Source organism: Perognathus longimembris, chromosome 25 (genome assembly GCF_023159225.1).
Source record: "Perognathus longimembris pacificus isolate PPM17 chromosome 25, ASM2315922v1, whole genome shotgun sequence".
In the NCBI taxonomy this organism is placed as follows: Eukaryota; Metazoa; Chordata; class Mammalia; order Rodentia; family Heteromyidae; genus Perognathus; species Perognathus longimembris.
The window spans coordinates 5,225,641-5,248,154 of NC_063185.1; the positions used below are offsets into that span (position 1 = coordinate 5,225,641).

Below are 22,514 nucleotides of genomic sequence, written 5' to 3' on the forward strand. Positions count from 1 at the left end.
GAGGAAATGGAGCTGTGGCTCAAGTAGTAGCACACTAGCCTTGTGTACAAAAGCTCAAGGACAGTGCCCAGGCCTTGAGTTTAAACTCCAGGGATGCACCAAAAAAAAAAAAAAAGGAAAAAACTAAACAAAATAACATATTAATAAACATGAGAAATCTTAGAAATAGCTACATTCTCAAAAAAAAAAGGGGGGGGTGAGCTGAAAGCCTTTAGGTAAAAAGCAGCTGTAGAGCTAAGTTTGGTGCTATGGCCAAGAAAAAAACTCTAGAAAGGAAGAGGAACCACTGTTCTCTACCTCAAGCCTCTGGTCCTTTGCCACTCACACATCCCTGAGGCTGAATGCTGGGATACCCCCATCTAAGGATAAGGCTCAGGGCCCCGTGTGCCTAGACTAACACAGTTAGCATAGGCAAGGCCAAGCCTGCTGCCTTCAGAATCTTCGGGGTCTGTTTTCAGCTGTGCCTCATTGGAGGGCTGGCTATTTCCATGGCTTCTGGCTCTACTAGCCGGCAAGGCGCAGTGGCCTGCCTCTGACTGTCTAGAGCAACAGACTCTCTCGGGGAAACTGTGGGTGTTCTGGCTTTGCTGGAGAGAGGGAGAGGCTACAAAGAACTCAAGTTTCTTGGAGAATTTCCAGCTCTCTCTGTATTTATCACCTTTCCTCTGACCAGAGGCAGACCAGCTCTGAGAAGCAAGGACCACCATGCCTCCAGAGCCACTGCCTACCAACAGGGAATTACCAGCCAATCAAGTTCGGTTCACTGTCGTCCCCCATGCCTGGGGATGAAGCCAGGTCAGGACGACTGTCCCACTGAGCTCTACTGTGTACCAGGCTCAGCAGAAGTGTTCAGACTGTGGGGCTGAGCTACAAAATCATGGGGCTGCTAACAAAATATATTCAGATATGAATTGTTTTAAATTCTCTGGATTAGAAAGTGGGACAGGAGGTAGAGAGGTGGGGAGGGAAGATGACAAATTGGTTCAGGCACTTTAGGAAGAAAGATGGATCATCAACATGGCTTGCGCAGGTTGGACTGGTGGGGCAATGGTCAGTGATGAGATGACCAGAGGGTACAAATGTACTGTGCATATGCCAGCCAGGCAGGAACCCCACGGCCCAGGTGCTGGGCCCTGAATGGGCGTGGCAGGGCAGGAATGCCCTGTCCCAGGAGGACATGTGTCCTCCCCCCCCCAAGCCAGAGGCCACGTGGCTATGTAAAGCATTTGGCAGAGAATGGGTATTTGTGGGTGAGCAATCAGATTTTTTTTCTCCAAGCACACATTCTGATTATCCAGAACAGAGGAGAATCATTAATGGTTACAGTTTGAATAAGGTGATTACTACTGTATTGATAACCATTGATAAAGATGGAAAACCTGAATTTTAATCACAGCATGGGAGAATTTAAAGTGGCTATGAAGAATCCTGGCCAATGAATTCGGTGGCTACAGGGCCTTGGCGATTAGGGTAAGCTGACAAAAAGGGACTTGGGCCTGCCAACTTCCAGATCCTTTCCCCACAGGGATCTGATTGCCCTGACCTTGAGTGGCTGTCTTCAAGCCACTCACTGTAGAGGTATGTCCATAGTAACACTCCGTGGCAAACATCCTCAGAAGAAACAAACGTCTCTGCCTCCCTCAAAGGAGAGTTGCTAGAATGCCAGACAGAGCTCAGAAACTGGGCTCTTGGCCCAACTTGTAACTCAGTGCTTGAAGCCAACCCAGCCTTGTCTGGCTAGGAGGCCAGCACCCACCATATGGGTCAGGCCAGGAGGGAAGACACTGAAGACAGGGAAGAAGATAGCATGCCTGCCTTGCCCTGACCTACTTGGCTACAGAAAACAGCAAATATAGATAACATGATCAGAAATTCAGTTCTAGGAAATGAAAGTGATGGATAAAAGTTCCTGAGTAATAGGTTGAGTCTAGCTATGAGTCTGAGGACTATGACAGACAAGGAAGGGGGTTAGCTGATGTCACTTCCTTGTGATGGTCACAGAAAGTTCTAGGAACCACCTATGAAAGACCAGTTTCCTAATCTGCCTTGGCCAGAGTGGTAGCAAGGGGCAAACAGCAACCTGTCTCCTTAGGGCTTTGCGGCCCCAAGAACAAGGGGAGGACTGCCCTTCGATGGGCTCCCATGGGGTGTCAGGATCCTAATCGTTCATCAGGAAGCACGGAGACTCACTCCCACACTGCCTCGACTTGATTTCCAACCACTTCAAATACATGACCTACGACCATAACACAAATTTATAGATACACACATTGTAAGTGTTCTTTTGGAAATAAAACCACTGGGTTTTAAACCCTCTGAAAAAGGTTGCCAATTTCCCCTGAACCATGAAATAAAAACATTCTATTGGTTCAGATTCACAGCACTGTTTTCTTTCTTCTTCTTTTTTTTTTTTTTTTAAAGCAATTCAACAGTGTGTGTGAACTGAGGGCAAAATCCTAAGAGTAATGAGGGTGATTACTCCTGAGACCTACGTCTATGAATACATGATTAACAACAACAATTAGATTCCAGGCCCCTGCGCCCAGAGCCAGGGACTCCTGCGAGCAGCTTAGCAACCACGCCTCTTGGGCTGTGGTGCACAGTATCACCTTTCTCTCCTCCAGCTTGCTTGTGATAGTCTAGCACTGGTTTCACTGTCACAAATGGAAAAACAAAGTGTGCAGAATACAGCGTTCCAGTCATCATTCTCAAGGGCCTTTTGTGAGACACTTCCTAAAACCTAACTCTAAATGGGCACTTGCAATAACATTTTTAATGCGCCTGGCCTAACATTTTACGTGTGTCCATTTCCTGACCTTTGCCCCCAGGGCGCTCCGTGTCAATGCAGAGCCCAGAAAGGACAGCTTCAGAACAACCCATCATCCCAAACTGCAGGGTCCCACTCCCCAACACCAGTGCCCAGGCTGACCCCAGGCACTGTTTGCCCTGCAAAGCTGCCAGCAAGGGCAAGGTGGGAACCTCTCCCCAGCTGAGCACATCTAAGCTGGCACGCTACTCCACACACTTAACAGGATGTCAACTTCACAGTAGCCAACATGGGACAGAGGCTGGCTAGATGTCAGGGTCGGCGCTCTGCACCTTCTCTTAATTTTACATGGGGTTCCAGTTCAATCTCACCCGCAGTCAAGATCTCAAACAGGTGTGTGGCTTCCACATCCAGCCCACAACTTTCATTCTCCTGGAACAGCAGGTCTGTAATTTTCTATGGCTTTTTAGAGCCCCGCTCTCTAATCCTGAGTGAGGTTCTAGTCTGGGTAACCAGGCGTGTACTTTTTTATTCCTGGGGTTTCTGGCCATTGCCTGAGGCCAGAAGTACCCTGGTCAGGATGTGAGCTGTGCCCAGCCCTGAGGGGGTGGGCCAGGACACGTAGCTGACCCTTCTTCCTGCCCAGAGCACAGAAGTGAGAAGTACATGCCAGTAAGCACATGGCATTTGTACAGCTGGGGCAGCTATTCAGGACTATAAGCTTTATTTCCATCAAGGGCAGTATGCATTCTACCTGAAGCTGCTGCTGGGTCGTAGCAGGAAGAAGCGAGAACCCAGGTAAAGGAGGCAGGGATGGAGAGGGAAGAAGGTGGCCCCAAGGGCTGACCTGTGCCCTCTACTCCATAGGCCCCTGGTCCTGGGTAACCTCTGCCTTAGGGATCTAGGACACACTGTGTGTGCACAGTTCCATGTGAGGCATCTGGATGACAAGGAATGTGAACCTTCCATGGGCCACCCGGAGAAAACAGGAAAGAGTGTGAAAGTGACCCGGGTGACGGCTTTCACTGTTGAGCTGAAACTTCTTAAATGAGAAAAAAAATTAAAACAGAAACTTTAAAATCTAAGACCTTAAGATGACAACTAGAGCTGCTTCCCCCACCCCTCTTCAGAAAGATGAACACAAAATACAGATGATGGTTATAGAATGTAGAAGCAATGGTTAGATTCTGCAAGAGTCCACTTCACAGGAATTGCATTATGAGAGACAGAGTGCAATTAGCAACAGAAGAGGGGCGGGTGGGAGGGGGGAGTGGGGAGGAGGGGGAGGAGGAGAGACTTGCAATGAGGTGAGCAAGAGAACTGTATCCCCATGGTATAAAAATGATGCAGCTTCAGGACCAAGGTGCCACCACCATTAACAAATGCGCATGCCAGGTCAAATCAGGTTGTCCTCTAACATATTAACCTAGGATCAAAAACTGAGCTCTCATCCCTTCTTTTTTAATTAATGGAGCAATAAAAATTAGCTCTCATTTTCAGGTCTTAGAAGCTTTTGCATCATTTTTATTTTCAATAACAGCGAATCATCTTTTACAAAACCATGGCATCCTGGCAAAGCTACGTTAATGGGATGGCTGAAAATATATGGCCTATGGTTAAACACACACACACACTCACTGGAGTTGTAAGGAGGCTCAGTGAAGACGCCCAGTGCACCCATTCATCTGCCTAGGAGAGCCCCCCCATCAAACCTATCAGGAGCTCTACCTTCAGTGCCCACTAGGAGGTGCCTGCTAGATCCTTTGTATGGTCCAGGCTAGCTGAGGGCCAGACAGCCCTACGAAGGGGCCCCTTCCCCGGGCTGAGCAGAAGGCCCCCAGTATCCCACAGGAACCTGCTACCTTCTTCACCATTGCTGCCTTTTCCCCTTGCCAGAGCCCCTTGTCCTGGCTTTGCAGTCCCCTCCTCCCTAGGGCGATTCCCAAAGCCCCTGCCACTCTGTCCACCCACTAGGCCTGAAATGGCCCCCATAATGCCAACCTAGCAGGACTGGAATGACCCATGCCCTCTGTCCCAGGGCCCAGGAGCAGGCTGGCAGCCCATGTCTGCCTACCTTCTGGCCAAGGAAGAGACTCTTGGTAGAGAGAACTGTGAAGCCATCGGTGGGCGTGCCTTCAGTTGTGCTGTCGGCGCTGGCAGCCTTGCTGACTTCTCCCTGCTTCTTCTTGCACAAACAGAAGAGTCAGAAGACGTGCTACTGAGCAGGGCCACACAAGTCTGAGTTTTCCTAACAGAGAGGCCCAAATGCCTTGCCCATAACACAGTGAGAACACAGGAAATGAAACCACAACCTGGGCATTTCTCACTGCAGACACCACATGCTTATTTCAGGGCTGAGTTCAGTGAAAGGTGTCAAACTGTTAATTTTTTTTTTTTTTTTTTTGTGGCCAGCCCTGGGGCTTGACCTCAGGGCCTGAGCACCATCCCTGGCAGTTTTTTTTTTTTTTTTTCTCTCAAAGCTAGCATTCTACCTCTTGAGCCACAGCGCCACTTCCGGTTTTTTGTGGTGCTGAGGAATCGAACCCAGGGCTTCATGCATGCTAGACAAGCACTCTACCACTAAGCCACATTCCCAGCCCTGAAATTGTAATTAAAAAAAAAAAATCACTTCATAATCGTGTGTGTGTGTGTGTGTGTGTATGCACGTGCACACACATGCACATTCCAATGTTGGGGCTTTAACTCAAAGCCTGGGTCCTGTCCCTGAGCTTATTTCTGCTCAAAGCTAGCGCTCTACCTCTTGAACCACACCCCTACTTACAGTTTTTGCTGGTTAACTAGAGCTAAAGAGTCTCATGGGCTTTCCTAACCTGGGCTGACTTTGAACCACGATCCTCAGGTCGCAGCCTCCCCAACAGCTAAAATTACAGGCATGAACCACAGGCAGCCAGCTCCCTCATCTTTTATAAAAGCTATTTAGAACTATACAGTGATAACTGAAAACAGACTCATTTTCAGTCATTCAGACCAAGTAAATGTCTCTCCAGGTCTCTCCTTCCTAGGTATCTGCATACTCTTCAGGTTTGAGAAGAACATAAACTGTTTTTAGGTCCCTCATTCTAAAAAGCCAAACACAAGGACCGCAAGCCTTCAACCTTCCCTACCCCAGAGACGACCCTCTTCCACATTCCTGCATAAGCGTGCTGGGAAGATGCCTTCCCCATAGCGGTGTGGATCACTACCCACTTCTGGGACTCTTCCTCTGTGTCTCTCAGACTTGTGCCCAGGTCCCAGAGTTCCCGAGGGCCTTCTAGGGCATGGGGCCCAGATCCTCAGCTTCTGCTGTGCCCCCTCCAGTACCTCAGCTGCCACAGAGGACTCCACACCTGGGGCAGAGGTGGCACCTGTGTTGTTCCCACACACAGACTGTTCCCCATGTCCAGAGCAAACACTAGTAGGGCTGTGTGTCCTGGGGGGAGGAACACAGGCCTTTGCATGATTCCGTTGAAGATGAAGCCTGTAATATAAACAGGCATAGGGGCTGGGAATGTGGCCCAGTGGTAGAGTGCTTGCCTAGCATACATGAAGGGTTCGATTCCTCAGCACCAAATATACAGAAAAGGCCAGAAGTCTCACTGTGGCTCAAGTGGTAGAGTGCTAGCCTTGAGCAAAAAGAAGCCAGGGACAGTGCTCAGGCCCTGAGTTCAAGCCCCAGGACTGGCAAAAAATAAAACATAAAACTGGACATATTCATTTGGGGACTTCCTGCATTCTCATACACTGAAGAGAGGATAGTGGGAGAAATAGTGATTTCTGTTTACACATGTAACCTTTTCCCACATTACTCTTGTGGAAAGGAGGAATCAAGAGGAGAAAATGAGGAAGTGTAGCTCAGTGGTAGAGCTTTCTTAGCACATACAAGGCGGCTCTTGGTTCAATCCTCAGTACCAGAGTTGAGGGGGACAGATATTACAGATGGCTGGGCCTTCAAGAAGGATATACCTGGACAATAAGCTCAGAGCAAGGCCTGTACCTTTCCCATTTGCCTGTTTAGAGCTCAAGTTCATTCACATTGGTATATTAATAGCAGTTGTACGCCACTGAAAAATGACATCCAATTTTGCTGACTGTTAACAGTAAGGCCAACTTTGGCAGGCAGGTTATGATACCTGACATGTTCCATTAATTAAATGAGCTAAATCTGAAGCTCTACAATGTTGATATAAGACAAAAAGCATGTTATGAAGAAATAAGGTACAGGCAAAGATAATTTATTACTATGTTGATTTTCCTAATACTTAGACGATATCACCCTGACATGTGAAAGCCAAATAGGTATAATCAATAATTACACAGTAAGCCCTTTTCTGATAGTTTCCAGGAACAAAGAAAGGGAAAGGCTAATAAGGCTTCCACAATGCAGGTGTTTTAAATTCCACACATGGAATAAAAATGAGTTAAACTTCCCTGACACAGTAACTGTGAAAAGCAGACTGATGGTTTAGTTGGCAAGAATGTCCCTGTACTGACCCTGTATGCCATGGTTATTTAGGATGCTAACTACACAGAACTCATGTGAGAACCACTTAAGATCTCCCTGCTTCTGTAAATAAAAGGTGTGAATAAATAAAACCAGCCATTCACATTCTAGTAGCTTTAGTATTCTGCTTAGCAATCAACATGAGCAGATTCATGATGGTGATTGTTTAAAAAACACTATTATTAAGCCAGACCCCAGTGGCTCAAACTTGTAATCTTAGCTACTCAGGAGGCTGAGATCTGAGGATAACGGTTCAAGGCCAGCCCGGGCAGCAAAGTCTGTGACATGCTTGTCTCCAATTAACCACCAGAAAACCAGAAGTGCTAGCCTTGAGGAAAAAGCTGAGGGACAATGCCCAGGCCCTGAGTGCAGCAAGCCCCAGGACCAACAAAAATAAAAAAAAATATTGGTGAAGTCTTTTACTTCATAAATTTTTCATGAAAAAAAAGAACTCTGAACTATCTTTGTAATCTTTCTGCAAAAGCTAAAGCTATTCTAACATAAAATGTTTCTTAAATCAATGAGAGATTACATGACTCACATCAGAGAGAACATGGAAAACTGAGTGGTGTTACAACAAAACCCCTGGCCATTTAACTATTTTAGTGAACAGATTTCCCAGATATAAGTATTGATACTCATAAGTATCAGTAATTGGAGGAATAAATTATATTCCTACTTACCCTGTTATAAGAAGTTTCCCCAAGAACATTTTACTTTTTCTCTAAAATTTACTCCTTAATGCTTCTGTTGGTCTGACCAGTTTATTACTAGTAAGTGTTCATTACCCATCTTGGGGAATCTATATCATTTAGTGTGTTTATATGTGGTCAGAGGATTTGTTTTCAAGATATACTGAAATCTATGTACACCATTTTGTTGCAGGAATTACTAAAAATTTTTAAAAAGCCATAAATTATATGAGCTATCGCTCCAACCCTGGCTCTCGAGTGGAGGCACCCTCTACCTCAGAACAGATATCACTGTAAGCATAACAATGTTTCACTGGAATGAAAACCATGTATCTACTATAAAAAAGAGCTCCTTTGTGCATTTATTAATGGATAATAGTGCATCTAGTCAGAGTAGCTGGATTCCACTGGATACATTTAAACAATAAAAGATTTTATCAGTGCACCAGTGGCTCACGCCTATAACCCTAGCTGAGATCTGAGGATCACTGTTGAAAGCAGCCTGGGCAGAAAATTCCATGAGATTCTTATCTCCAATAAACCACTCAGAAAAACCCTGAAGTGATGCTGTGGCTCAAGTGGTAGAATGCTAGCCTTTAGTAAAAGATGCTCAGGAACAGTGCCCAGAACCAACACACACACGCACGCACACACACACGTTTTAAATGTTAATATTTATATCAGGCTCAAAATGATATCTTTTGCAACAATTTAACTTTAAAAAGCTATCAGTAAAAAATTTAAATATGTAAGATACAAGACATTTATTTTGATGTCAGTCCTGGGGCTTGAACTCAGGGTCTAGACGCTGTCACTGAGCTTTTTTGCTCAAAGCTAGCATTCTACCACTTGAGCCACAGCTCTATTTCCTCACTTCTGGCTTTTCTGGTAGTTAGCTGGAGATAAGAGTCTCATAGATTTTCCTGCCCCAGCAGATGTCAAACCGCCTCCTGAATAACTAGGATTATAGGTGTGAGCCGCCAACCACACAGCACAAAACCTTTTAAAAATTCTCTCAGAACCAGGTATCAGGTGCTTATCTCTATAATCCTAGCTATTCAAAAGGCTGAGATCTGGAGGAAAATGGTTTGAAGCCAGTCTCAGCAGTAGAATCTAAGAGGTCCCACCTCTAACTAGTAAAATACCAGACTAAGTGGTGTGGTTCAAATAGTAGAGGCTCCTCCAGCTGTGAGCCAGAAAGTGAAGCAAGAGCACAAGGCCTTGAGTTCAAGCCCTGCTACTGGCACTGATACTGGCACCAAAACAAAAAACATCCTTTCAGGAGGTAGGCAAGCAACAAAGCTTGAAAACCACTACACTATCTAGTGAGACATCAGGCATACAGCCAGGGTACTCAGTATAAATGGTCAAAAGAGGCAGTCTACCAAGGCATGGACAGACAAGCGTATAGGCAGGGTAGGAGCAAGGTTTATATATGAAAATCCCTAGGTCACTTCTCCAAATTGTTGGCCAAGAAAGGCTATTCTTCGAAACTGCTTAAAGATTATCCTAGGTTCCTTGGGGGTCTTTACCCCAGGACCCCAGGGATTCACAGGTGATGGTTTCCCCTGTGTGGGTCTTTTATTTGAGCATATGAAAATTTATCTGGAGAGGCACCACAGGCCCCCACTGCCAGTGCAGTCCCAAGTGGGGAAGCACTGGGAACTCCACAGGCAACCCTGTCTCTGAGAGGGGGAGGCTGGCTCCCAAGCTCGGAGCAATGCTGACCCTCTGCCTGGAGCCCTGTGCTCCCAGGGCCTGAAGTGCTCAGCACCTTCCTGTCTCCGGTCTCTCTCCTCTGCTCTTGTCACCTGACTGCCTTGATAAAAGCCACCCCTTAGGCTAGGAATATGGCCTACTGGTAAAGTGCTCGCCTCGTATACATGAAGCCCTGGGTTCGATTCCTCAGAACCACATATATAGAAAAGGCTGGAAGTGGCACTGTGGCTCAAATGGCAGAGTGCTAGCCTTGAGCAAAAAAAGAAGCCAGGGACAGTGCTCAGGCCCAGAGTTCAAGCCCCATGACTGGCAACAAAACAAAAGGCACCCCTTTATTTCTGCCACAGCACCTGCTGGCTCCCCCTCCACTAACACCCTCACTGAGCACTAATGGGGGTGGGAACTACATGTGTAGTTCCATAAGTGGACATTTTTTACTCGGTATCAAATGTTAACAAGGGGCAGCTTTTGAAATTTAATGGGATTAAAATAATACATAAGTAACAACCATCAAGATTAAAAATATACACACACACTACAGGGGCTGGGGATATGGCCTAGTGGCAAGAGTGCTTGCCTCGTATACATGAGGCCCTGGGTTCAATTCCCCAGCACCACATATACAGAAAACGGCCAGAAGTGGAGCTGTGGCTCAAGTGGCAGAGTGCTAGCCTTGAGCAAAAAGAAGCCAGGGACAGTGCTCAAGCCCTGAGTTCAAGGCCCAGGACTGGCCAAATATATATATATATACACACACACACACACACACACACACACACACACACACACACACACACACTACAGATACAATGACACGTGAGCAGAGGTGGTGTACGGTGACACGAAGTGTCAGGACTAGCTGTACAGCATTAACCATGGTGGCCTCGTGGGCAGAGATGGGGAAAATTTGCCACCTAAGGGCAGCACGATGCCCAACCCTGCTCCTAGGTTTTTACAAGACACCTCTTTTAAGTCTACCACCACCCTGGTATATTTTACAGTTGAGGAAACACCACCAGAGAAGTAACTTCTTAAGGTCACACAGCCAGAAAATGGCAGAACTCAAATGCAAGGCCAGGTTACTCACAAAAGAACCATCAAGCCACACTGCTAGACCTGATTCATATTTTCTAAAAGTGGGTAAGAACAGGAGAGGGGTTTGCACATTGTCTATTGAGTTCTATCTGTACTGACTTTCTAAAACGACTTAAAAACTCATGACAAGGACTATGATGACATACTTTTTTGCACTGCCAAACTCTCATACATATTTATTGCCTGTACAAATACACATGCAATATGTATAGTCATTGGATTGTGGACTGGAACAGACCATCAGTTTATGGGCTAGGGGTACACTGAGGCACGGAGAAGGAACAGAATTTCCTGAGGCCACCCAGGTAGGGAGGAGGAGCCACAGGGCACAGCCGGGACCCTGGATTCACAGCCCCCTGTGGGGTTTGCTGCCCTCTGACTGTCCTGACGCTGGCTGACGCTGGCTGACTCAGCCCTCACAACTGGACATTTTCAAAACCGTCAAATTATATAGAATTGAGAGGGAAATTATGATTTGGAATTTGAGTGTTGACACTTGAAAAATACCAACTCCCTTCCACTACAAGTGCTTCAGCGTGTTTCTGAGTGCTTCAGTGTGTTTCTGAGGCTTTCTCTGAATGTCCCTGGAAAGGTTATTTCCAGAATGTTCCACTTAAGCCTTGAGATGCAGGGTTCTCCACTGATTCTGGGAGCTGACACCACAATTTACATTAAACAAATGTTTTGAAAATTAGCTGTTCACGGTTCCAATTTCAGCTTCCCCTAGGGTTTAATGTTAGTTAAGCTGTGGTACAGTAAGCAGACAATGTGTTTTATTGTGCGGAAGAAAAACAGACCACCACTACAGACTTCCTGCTTTTGTAATCAAGGGAAAAGTTGAGCATTCGAGTGATTATTGACATATGGGTATTAGAAACACCGAGTTCCAAATATAGCCAAAGACACACACACACACACACACACACACACACACACACACACACACACACACACAGTTTCATGTCAGGGAAAGGAAAAAAAAAACCAACAAAAAAGGATTCCTGGTAAGCTGGAAAGTTCAGGGCAAAATCTACTTGGGCAAGCTGGGGGTCAGAGGAACAGGGTTCAGGCCAGATTTGCTACAGACCCTGTGTGAGAAAGCCAGGCTCAAAAATCCCAGCAACTTGTACATGGAAGTGGGCAAAGGCAACAAAACACGGTGGACCATGGTAAGAGCAAGGTCAGGATGGGCACATGGCTCTGCCTCTGCTGGACCTGGACCCCCGCACCAAGGCCAGGGGTCCTGGCTCGGGGGGCAGCCAGTCTCCTGGGGGCTATTTCAAAGAGGCTGTATTTGGCACCTGTGTCATTTTTAACACTAGACAGGGCTGCACGGGCACCCTCCTGCCTTCCCTGCCCACCACTCTCCCAGCTACAAACATGGGAGGAGGGGAGGGAACCTTCTATCCTCTTTATTTTTATAGTCTGCAGGCATGAATAAGGGAGCTTTCTGCAAAATCCCTGCCTGGCTGGCCCTGCCTCCTCCAGGATTGTGAGGGAGGTAGAATGGAGTGTCTGGCTGAACTTCAAGATGGAGTTTCTCTTCAAGCACTAGGAGTGGCTCTGGGCCGGGGGAGGAGTGGGGGGTGAAGAGGGATTTAGTTTTTGTTTTCAGGGGAGTGGGGTTTATGCACCCAGAAGGGTATGCAAGGAAATCCAACATCTTGTATCTCAACTAGCGTGAGATACCTACAACAGTGGGAACAGAGAACGTGGCTGAGGTCAAACCAGGTGCTCCAACCTGGAGTGAAAGACAGGCTGGCGGGGGGGGGGGGGGTTGCTGGAGGAGCTCAGAAAACCTGGTTGGAACCCCTCCAGCCCATTCCAGCCAGTGTGCCCACTAACCCGACAGCTGAGAGCACCTGACATGCTGCTCCTTAGTCCCTCTAGCCCCTTCCAAGAACTTCTTACCAAGGGTCTTACAAATGTGAGTGTCACCTTCTGCCGGTTAGGGGATGCCCAGGGAGGTGGTTCAATGTCTCAAGGATCCAGCAACTCCCCTCAGGGGCTGGCCCTGGAGGTTGGTGCACAGCTGCTAGGCCAGGGCCCAGCAAGCACCAGGCAACTGCCTTGCAGTCTCCAGTCAGCACTCAGACAAGTGACTGGGATGCAGGGCTCCATGCTGAAGGGCCTCGGGGCTTTTTCCCACCCCATGTGACACATTAACGAGAGTCTTTCCCCCACCACCACCAGAGGCAAGCATCTAGGCCCACACTAGGTCTGGGAGAAAATGCCTGAACATCAGACCCTCCCCCCACCTCCCACAGACAGAAGCACAAATTCTAAAAGGGGGACTATCTGGAGCATGACAGCCAAAACCTGCCAGGAAGACAGGTGGCCACAACAGCACAGGGAGAGCTGCTCAGCATCCCAGAACTTGGATGAGAAGCCCCTCCTACAGGCTTGTGCCTCGCCCTACCCCTTTGCACCCCACAAGCCCGTCACCCATCCTCCCTCGTCCACTGTTTCCATCCTTCGGTTACATCAGCCTCCTGATGGGAGGACCTCCTGACTTGCCCTGCACTCTTGCCGTGGTTCCTCTCTCAACTTCCCATCAGTGGGACGAGCCCCTGTGAAGCCCTGCCCACCCCTCCCCATCTCTGACAGATCACATACCTTGGATTTCCTGGCCCCTTTCTTGCCTCCCGCTTTCTTGGACACAGGCTTCTTCTGGGATGGAGACTTGGCCTTTTTGGCTGGGGGTGGAGTGATGATGGCTTCCAGCTTTCCTTTGGATCCTCGCTTCTTCGCTAGCAGCTCCGGGTGGATATTCGGCAACACTCCCCCACTAGCTATGGTGACTCCTTTTAGCAGCTTGCAGGAAAACCAAAGTAGCTGGTGAGCCAGCGAGCCGGCCTGCCCTGCTCCTGACTTCTGAGCAGTCATCCCTGCCTTTGCATGCTCCTGCTGGCTCCTGGCTAGTTCAGCTGCTGCCTCTCTGGTAGCTAACCAACAAGGGTGCTGACTGGACTCAGGCCCTGTGCGGAGATCAAGTCCTGCAGACCCCTCGCTCAGCTATAAGTTTGATCCTATCATTCCTCCAGGGAGAACTGGCACCTTGTCTCAGTCCCCTCACCCCACCTCCCATGAGGCTTGGAGGAAAAACTGCCATGGGGAAGCAGAGAAGCAACTCATAGTCCCAAAAACAGTTCCCGACGTGGCTGACCAGCCACCTGCCTAAGCCTCTCTTTCAGAAAATTTCCTCCCAGCTGGTCTGACCCCATGTTTAACAGTAGGTGTTGAAAGAGCCCCATACCTGATTCAGCTCTTCATCATTGGCCACAGCCAGTAGGATGTGCCGAGGCGTGACCCGTCCCTTCTTATTGTCCCTCGCTGCATTGCCAGCCAGCTCCAGGATCTCGGCTATGGGGACAGAGAGCAGCATGTAGTCAGTAAGAGGACCAGGGAACTCCATGTGTCCCCTGTGCCCCCATTCACAGTGACCAAGATGTGAACCCAGCTCCAAGCCCTCATTTTCCAGAAATGGCTGCTGGCCTGCTGGCACCTGGTGGTATGGCACGAGGGCACACAGTGCCTCCATCTCCAGAATGCCGTGTATTTGTGGGGCTTGGGGGGAGGGAGCTTGATATCCTGGGGGCCTGAGGAGTCACTGCTGCCTGACTAGACTTGACTACAATTCAGTATCATATCAACATAAAACAAAAGCAGTGTGGGTGCTAAACCAGGTCAGAGACAGAACAACTGACTACAATGGGATCCTCAAAAGTCAGCCTGGAGACAAGTGAGGAGAGCTGACTATGGAGCAGGTACCTCCCCCTAAGGAACTGGCCTTCCTGCGTTCAATAGTGGTTATTACTCACTCAAATAGTGAAGCATCTTTGTGTCTGTCCATCGACTAATTGTGCCAACACGTTAGTAGCTGTGTGGGAATGTTGTGGGAGTGTTTGTTCCTCTTGCAGAGAGCCATGTGACTTTAACAAGCACAAGCCTTAACTCTATAGTCCTTACATGAAATAAGCCAGGTGCAGGTAACTTGTGCATAGTCTTAGGTGAAGTCACAGAAGCAGAGAGCAGAAAGCAGTCACCTCACTGGGGGAGGGAGAAGAGGAGGAAAGAGTGTTGGTCACAAGGTACAAAGCTTCAGTCATTCAGGAGTGTTAGTGATCTACTGCACAGAATGGTGACTACGGTTGATCACGTGTATTTCAGAATCATGAAAAGAGTAGATTTTGCATGGTCTTCACACCAAGAAATAAGCATATGAGGGACAGCTATTCTAACGAGCCTGATCTATTCATTCTGTGACATGTAAGTACACATGTATATGACAGCACACTATAAATATGACCATTTGTTAGGTAAAATATAAATAAAAGTAGTGTTCTTTAGTATTCTGTGTGTTTAGAATTTAAAAAAATAAAAAGCATAAGGGGAAAAGTGAAACTCAAAGCCCATGAGCTCTGCTGTTGGTACCCCAGCAGCTTAGTTCCCTATCATTCGGGGCATTTTTAAAAAGCTGGGCACTGTGGTACATGCCTATCATCCTGGCCACGTGTGAAAGGGAACAAGACTTTATTCAAAAGATAACTAAAGCATAAAAGACCAGGAGTGTGACTCAACCGGCAAAAGTTCCCATCTAGCAAGCATGAGGCCACAAATTCAAACCTCAATACTGCCAAAAAACAGAAAAAAAAACCAACCACTGCCAGATCTAACCCATACCACCACAGAATGACCCCTCAGCTCTGTGGGGGAAAAGGACAACAAGAGGGGCACAGAGTCACTCTAGCCAGCTGAACAGGCACTTTCTCTTGTTCTCTGCTGCATTTTTCCAGATGGAGAGTAACCATAGCAACACTGTCATCAGGGGACATACAAGACCGAGCACCGCGCAAACACAAGGTTCCACACCCCAGCCTGCCCTTGCACTGCAGCAGGCAGAGGGCCTGTGCATTTTCACAACGGCCATGCAGGGCAGGGGACAGGGGACACATCTTGGCTGCTCACAAAAAGCAGGAACCCGCAGCACGCACACACCCCTTGCCAAGCCCGCCTTTCATCCCCAACCCAGCCTTAGAAGCAGACATTATAAAGATCTTCCCTGGCCAGGCAAGGGCTTCCTGCTGCAGTACAAATGCCTGCAACCAGTTTCCACCTACACCCCAGGGTGCCCTCGTGTTCACAGGACAAAGACTGGCAAGGCACTTGCACAGGGCACAAGCCACCAGAGAAGACAGCCTGATGACATTCTTTCCTAGTGATACTCTGCTATGCAAATGACATGGGGGGAACAAAGGCATGGAGGCTCAGAATTGGACAGTGATTCCTGCCACAGCACCCCATGTCCCCAGGATGGGCTCACAGCCCACCAGCAAGGACACCCTGCTAGACTAGACCATGGCCGGCTTCAGCCTCTGCCCCAGCCTCCAGGTGCTCGTGCCTTCCCACACAGACCGGCTACTGTACACAGTTATTCCCACAGTTTCAAATGGTTTGGGCTTCTGCAAAATGTCTTGCCTCTGGCTAGTGGAAGGGAAAAGTAATTCTGAGGAAGAACTGGGAAAATACTAGATCTACAGGCACAGATGCTTTGCTCTGTCATCTCTAGATCTCAAACTCTGTATCCACCCTCAGAGGGATTTCCAGGAAACACAGCTCTGGAAGGTGCAATTAAAACCAATGGAATCTGTAAGAACCCCACAGGAGATGGGGACAAGAACAACCAGGAGAACCAGGAGCCCCCCAACAGCCCCCCAGATCCAAGGCAGCTTGGCTAAGGGCAGTCTAACTTTGTGTCCAATGAACAACACTGGCCTGACTGGGGTCAGCTCTTGAGGAGTCTAGATGTGAAAAGGTTCCCTAAGGGGAAACAGGCTGAATGAGGGGCAGTGCTGGCTGAATGTCAGCTATTCTTTTAGGGTACTTTTTTAGAATGTGATTTGCAAAACAACCAAGCCATCTCCTGGCTCCCACTGCTGGCCAGGCCCAGTGTCTTGTCAACTTGTGAGCAGCTGGCTCATCTCCTGTGGTGGCAAAGACCAGTGACACCCCTTTCTTTCCTCCGAGCAACAGTGCTTAGAGATATCCCGGGCCAAATGCTCCCAGTCTCATTGAACATAATCACTTTAAGACAACTTGACAAGATTTCCCATAGCTTTGGATAGCAGCAAGATTTGGCAGTGTTTCCAAGCACAGACCAGCTGTGTGAGCATGAACACCTTTGACAGGTCTACTTTCTAAGTTCATCCTGAAACCAGTCTTAGGGCCTATTTTCCCCCCAAAAAACTGTCTCGAACGAAACCATATCTGTTATATGGAAGCATCTCATCTACCTTCCTTCAGGGAGATGAAGTAATGGTTTGCAGAATTAAGACTCCTAACAGCTAGCAGGTGATGTGATGGGGCTGAGCCAAACTCCAAACACAAACCTTGCCATAGGAAAGAATCTGGGCTTTTATGGAGTTGTTTGAAGCATTTTCTCTCGCAAAAAGAAGATTGGACATAACAACCAGAAATCAAAGAGAGCAAATGTTCATATAATCCCAAGGAGAAAACATACTTGTTATAAAGCCAACAACCTGATGGCGGGATCTGTCTATTGTCTCCCCCTCGATTCCGTCATCCTTCCAGTTCAAGTTCAGCAAGTTCAGGACTGTGTGACACCACTGCAGAAGGCCTTAGCCCAATCAACCCCTTAACCCAGTTGGCCCCATTCAGAGGGCATCCTGTGTCCTGACCACACCACACATGTCCTTGTCTAATTACCTTGAAGGCCCACAGTGTTTGCAACCTTATCCCCAAGTTCACTGTCCCCAGACCACTGGGGAGTGACCCAGCCTGAAGCCTGGGGAACTGGGGCACAGCATTGCTCCCCAGTCGGCCTGTCCCTGAACTGCAAAGGAACTGGACATTCCACGAAGCCTAGGGCAGGCATTATAGGCGGCACGTTCTGTGCTGAGCACAATGTGTTCTAAGAGTGACCTCATTCCCTGCTGTTGGGCCCATGAGCCAGGAGTCTCAGAGGCAAGGTTCAGGCTAGTCTCCCATTTTCCCCAAAAGTCTCCCCATAAGACAAAAATGTGGCTTAACTTAGGAAAGTTCCTTGTTCTTCATATTTTAGAGTTAAAAAAAAGGTCACTTCACATTGGATAGATTAACGAAAGGGAGCTACTGTGATTGCTGGCTAACATTACCTCACTGTAACCCACAGCCCAGCCCAAGATCTAACCAGCCCTCCTCCACCTTCCCACACCTGCGCTTGTGCCTCAGTGACCTCCCGTCAGTGTGCATGGATGGCAGACACCACGAGGCACTAGGGTCAGAGCCAGGGCCTGCTGTCACACACGGGCTGGGCACACAGCTCCCGTACTTCATTGGGAGATGTGTACAAGACACCGCCACCTACAAAGTGGAGACTGACATCATATGTCAGGGCTGTGAAGACTGAGTAAAATGTTTAGTGTACTTGGTAAGTGCAAGCTACTCTCTAGGAGTGCTTCAACTACACCCCTTCCTTTAAAAGGGGGATGGGGGGGCAGCTGGACACTGTAGGATCTGAGGTTCATGGTTCTAAGCCAGCCCAGGCAGAAAAGTGTGTGAGATTCTAGTCTACAGTTAACCATCAAAAAGACATAAGTGGAGCTGTCATTCAAGTGGCAGAACTCTACTCTTGAGTGGAAATGCTAAGGAATAGCTCCCAGGCTCTGAGTTCAAGCCCTAGTACTGGCACGCAGACACATGTGCACACGCAGACACACACATACAGACACAAGTGCAGGCGCCTTGATTACTAGGGGAAGAAAGCTAGACTTCCTTTCCCTCAGGTTCCTCTGTGTAAATAACTGGGTGGATGTATTGATGTTTGTTGAGGGGCACAAGAAGGAGAAAAGCAACAGAAAAGCTTCGTGCTTCCTCCCTGAGTAGTTTATTCTTTTCTGCTACACTTAACCGTTTACATATGTTTGAAAAAATGCACTTGAACTTGATTAACCTCAGCGATGCCAGACCTGTCTTGATGGAATGCAGCAGCCAGGCGGCCCCACTGGCCGTCTCTGCCTTGGGATGGGGTCTGGACTTTTGTCTGACCCCAGTGGGGTGTGTACCACAGCAGGGCAGGGCCGGGACCAGCTGCTGGGGTTGCAGAAGTAGGGACCCAAGGAGAAGGAAAAGAGGATGCAGAGAGGAACACCAGAGAAACCTGTTCTGGCTGGCAGCTGGGCAGATCCCTCTGCCCACCAATCACTCGCTTTCAAGGTCCTTAAATTAATTTGTAAGGAAATGGCTAATGTGTATGTTTGTTTTAATGTGGAAAACCACAGCCATTTGTTCTTAATTCTTCTCAGGAAGGGGAGAACAATCAGAGATGTCGGATGCAATGATCTGAAGACTATCATGTACAAGGAAGTTCATGTAAAGAGCCTTGTGGTATCACTTCCCAGATGCACTTTTAGAGGGGGAAACAAGAAGCAGAATAGTGTGTCTTATGGGTGCCCTGCCTTGGAGGGGTGGTGCCTGCCGTGTCCACTCACACACCCAGCACAGCCACAGGGGACTAGAGTCAGGGAGGAAACCAGAGCAGAGGCTGTGCCCAGGCTGCTTCCCGGCTGTCTGGTTATCTTCCCCACATCATGTTCAATGAGAAGCTGCAGTCTTCCCCACATCAAGTTCAATGAGAAGCTGCAGAGGGCCTTGCTCTTCACCACCCAATGCACCTCTGCCAGCACTCGTGACAGGTCCCTGCCCACCTCAGACACCCACCCAGCCTGCTTCACCTCTCACAACAAAGGCTCTGAGCAGAGGACGCTATCCGGGTTGTTTCTAGAGCAGTAACAGTGTGTCTAGAAAGGGAGTGCCTAAGGAGGGATGTGGGACCATCCTCCCCAACCCAGCCTCCATCCTGGTGCCCAGTAGATTTCCAGGGCTAAGGGCCACCTGTCTAAGGATTTATCCAAGCTGTCACCTGGGGTTTCTTTCCCTCATGCTCCTCCCCAGAACCACAGGGTAGGGCCCTCCTGCTCCAAGGGGTGCTGGGGCTCTTCACGGACCCCCTCAGGACACCCAGTGCTTTTCCAGCATGCCCCTGGCTCTGCTGCTGCTACAGCTTCACCTTGCATACAACCAGATGGTTTGTTTCTGCACCCAGCACAGGGGACTCCAAGGACTCCCCTTGTTCCTGACTGCCTGGCCTTCAACACTCATCTTGCAGGACCCCTCCCATGCCAGGCCACAACAATGTCTTCAACCACGGCAGGTCCACACCACACACTGGGTGTCTTGGGCTGTGGCTTCATGGGGAAAGGAAGCTGGCCTGGTAGACTAGGCATATACCAGTCCTTCTGTGGCTGCTGGCTGCTCCAGATAAAGGGAGTCAGCCAGGTACTGGTGGCTCACAGCTGAAATCCTAGCTACTCAAAAGACTGAACCCTGGAGGATCGTGGGTTTGAAGGCAGCCCAGGGAGAAGAAAGTCTGCAAAACTCTATCTCCAATTAACTGGCAAAAAGTCATAGTGGAGGCATGGCTCCAATGGTAGTTTTGGCCATGAACAAGCAAGCCAAAGACCTTGGTTCAAGCCCTGGTATTGGCTCCCATGCATTCAACACATACACATACACACATACCAACACACACACACACACACACACACACACACACACACACACACACGAGGTTAAAAAAAAAAAAAAACCTGCCAACTTTCCAGCCCCAATGGGAGGGATCAACAGAAACTGCTCCTCTAGAGACGGGCTAGTGTGCTGAATGACTTTGGAGAAGTTACTGCAATTACGATCCTCAACTTTCTCTTAAGCAAAATGGATGGTTGAAGATTCAGGAAGTTAACAAATGTATGAACAGGGTTGAAGGCATGGCCCAGGTGGTAGAATGCCAGCCAGTGAGTGAAAATGTCAGATACCAAGTTCAAGTCCAGGTCTCAAGACAAAAAAAAAAGTATGTAGGGCATTTAACCAGGTTACGTGTTGTAGACAGCAGATATTCCAGGATTTAAAGGGCTCCACCTTTGCAGAGAACTCAAAAGCCCTTCTCCCACTCTCCCAAAACAACTTCCGGCAGCAAACCTCAGTTTGAACATAGCCTGAGTTGGGGAGGAGGGAAGGAACATCAGTGCTGCTCCCGTTAAGTGCTTCATCCTCTGGATGAATAGCAGACACTGGCTTTTAGCAGTCCCTCTCCAGACTTGCAGAGGCACCACCTCAGCCACCAACTACTACATGGAATCGTTCAAGATACCCATGACAAGAAAAGCCATAAGGCTCCCCCCAGCCCACCCACCCAACCTACAATGGGAGAAAGACCCAGTAGGGCCCTCTGCAGGCAGAGGAGAGTGATGCCAGGCTAGTGGAGGTCAGCTCAGCACCAGGCGCTCTGGTAAGCTGTTAAAGGAGGCAGCCAGAGTTCCAGGAACCGGTGCTTCCCAGTAAGTGGAAGATACACTTGCCTAAAAAGGAAGAACCTGGGAGGGGTGGGGAGGGCAGGAGGAAAGATGGAAGAGAAGGAGGGAGGGAGGAAAAGAGGGACCAGGGTCAAAGCCCTGGGCAGAGCTGGGCAGCTCAGCAAATCCAAGGAGGGTTTACCTCATCTTCTTGGCAAGCAGAAGCAGAAGGGGGTAGTGGGAAGAGACAGAGGGGGGCTGGCTGTGATTAACACCCTCTGGGTCTGTCTTCTTGCTATAACTTATTTATAGCTCTGAGGAGTGACTTTCTGCTTTCATGATATTTTAATCTGGGTTGACTAGACATAGCAATCCTCGGTCTGGAGAAAGCAAGCAAGCTGACTGTTAAATATGGCCCACTGCTTGCTGATGTTTTAATTGGGGATATTGACAGAGAAAATACCTACAGAATTCTTAGCTATTTCTCCCCTTTTAGAAGCCATTGCCAGTGGTGGTACTGGGATATATACAGCACACCTCAAAGGATGCCATGCTTTAACCAGGGGGCAGCCAGTGAATAGCTGAGAGCCTTTGTGGTCTTGGGAATGGAGGGAGAGAGCTGCCCTGGCCATGCCTCTGGGGCTTGCTTATCCGTTGGTGTCCATTGGTAACAGCTGCCCTGCCATGTAAACCTTGTCAGAAAAGCGAGGCCCGCAATGCTCTTAAGTCAGCCTTTCATGATGCTTCCTCTCAAACTCCAGGACCTACTTCATCACTCAACATTTCTAGGCAGTATTTGACATCACCCACACCCCTCCATCCTGAAACCCATCCTCCTTCTGACTCCTTACCTTCCAATTTAAAAAATGATCTGCTGATCTAGGAATGGGCGGCTCACACCTGTCATCCTAGCTACTCAGGAGGCTGAGATATGAGGATCACAGTTCAAAGCCAGCCCAGGCAGGAAAGTCCATGAGATGCATCTCTTATTAACCAATGAAAAGCCAGAAGTGGAGCTGTGGCTCAAGGGGTAGAGCACTAACCTTGAACAGAGAAATTGCCCAGCCCTAAGACCAATGCCAAAAGAAAAACAAACTTTGCTGGGCAGCTGCGAAATGTTAGTCGTTATTCTAGTAGCTGAATCTACAGGAGGGAGGCACTGGCCTGGCCCTAGGATTACGGAGATGGCCTCTGGTACGCCTGGCACATACAGACACTGCTAGCTTGGCACCTCATACTGGGTCAGGGCTTGGTAACTTTGGAAAGTAGGTCATTCTGAATGGATTACTAAGCACTGCAGCAGTCACTTCCGGATGGCCCGATGAAAGTTGGATATGACGTGCAGGAACGTTGTCCAAGGTGCTGGTTTCATGTATTAGAAGACATGCTCT

At 48.5% G+C, this 22,514-nt stretch overlaps 1 protein-coding gene across 5 annotated transcripts in view; it reads right to left on the reverse strand.

The window, feature by feature from the left end:
- Window positions 1-22,514, reverse strand: part of LOC125341821 (core histone macro-H2A.1) — a 55,003-nt gene that overhangs the window by 15,950 nt on the left and 16,539 nt on the right. For 3 of the 5 annotated variants that reach the window (XM_048333905.1, XM_048333902.1, XM_048333903.1), the window contains exons 3-5: window positions 14,031-14,137; window positions 13,391-13,588; window positions 4,842-4,952 (exon numbers count right to left, since the gene is read on the reverse strand). In XM_048333905.1, coding sequence (XP_048189862.1) covers window positions 4,842-4,952; window positions 13,391-13,588; window positions 14,031-14,137 — 416 coding nt within the window. The remainder of the gene's footprint in view (window positions 1-4,841; window positions 4,953-13,390; window positions 13,589-14,030; window positions 14,138-22,514) is intronic. The other 2 variants (XM_048333906.1, XM_048333904.1) reach the window with 1 other exon arrangement.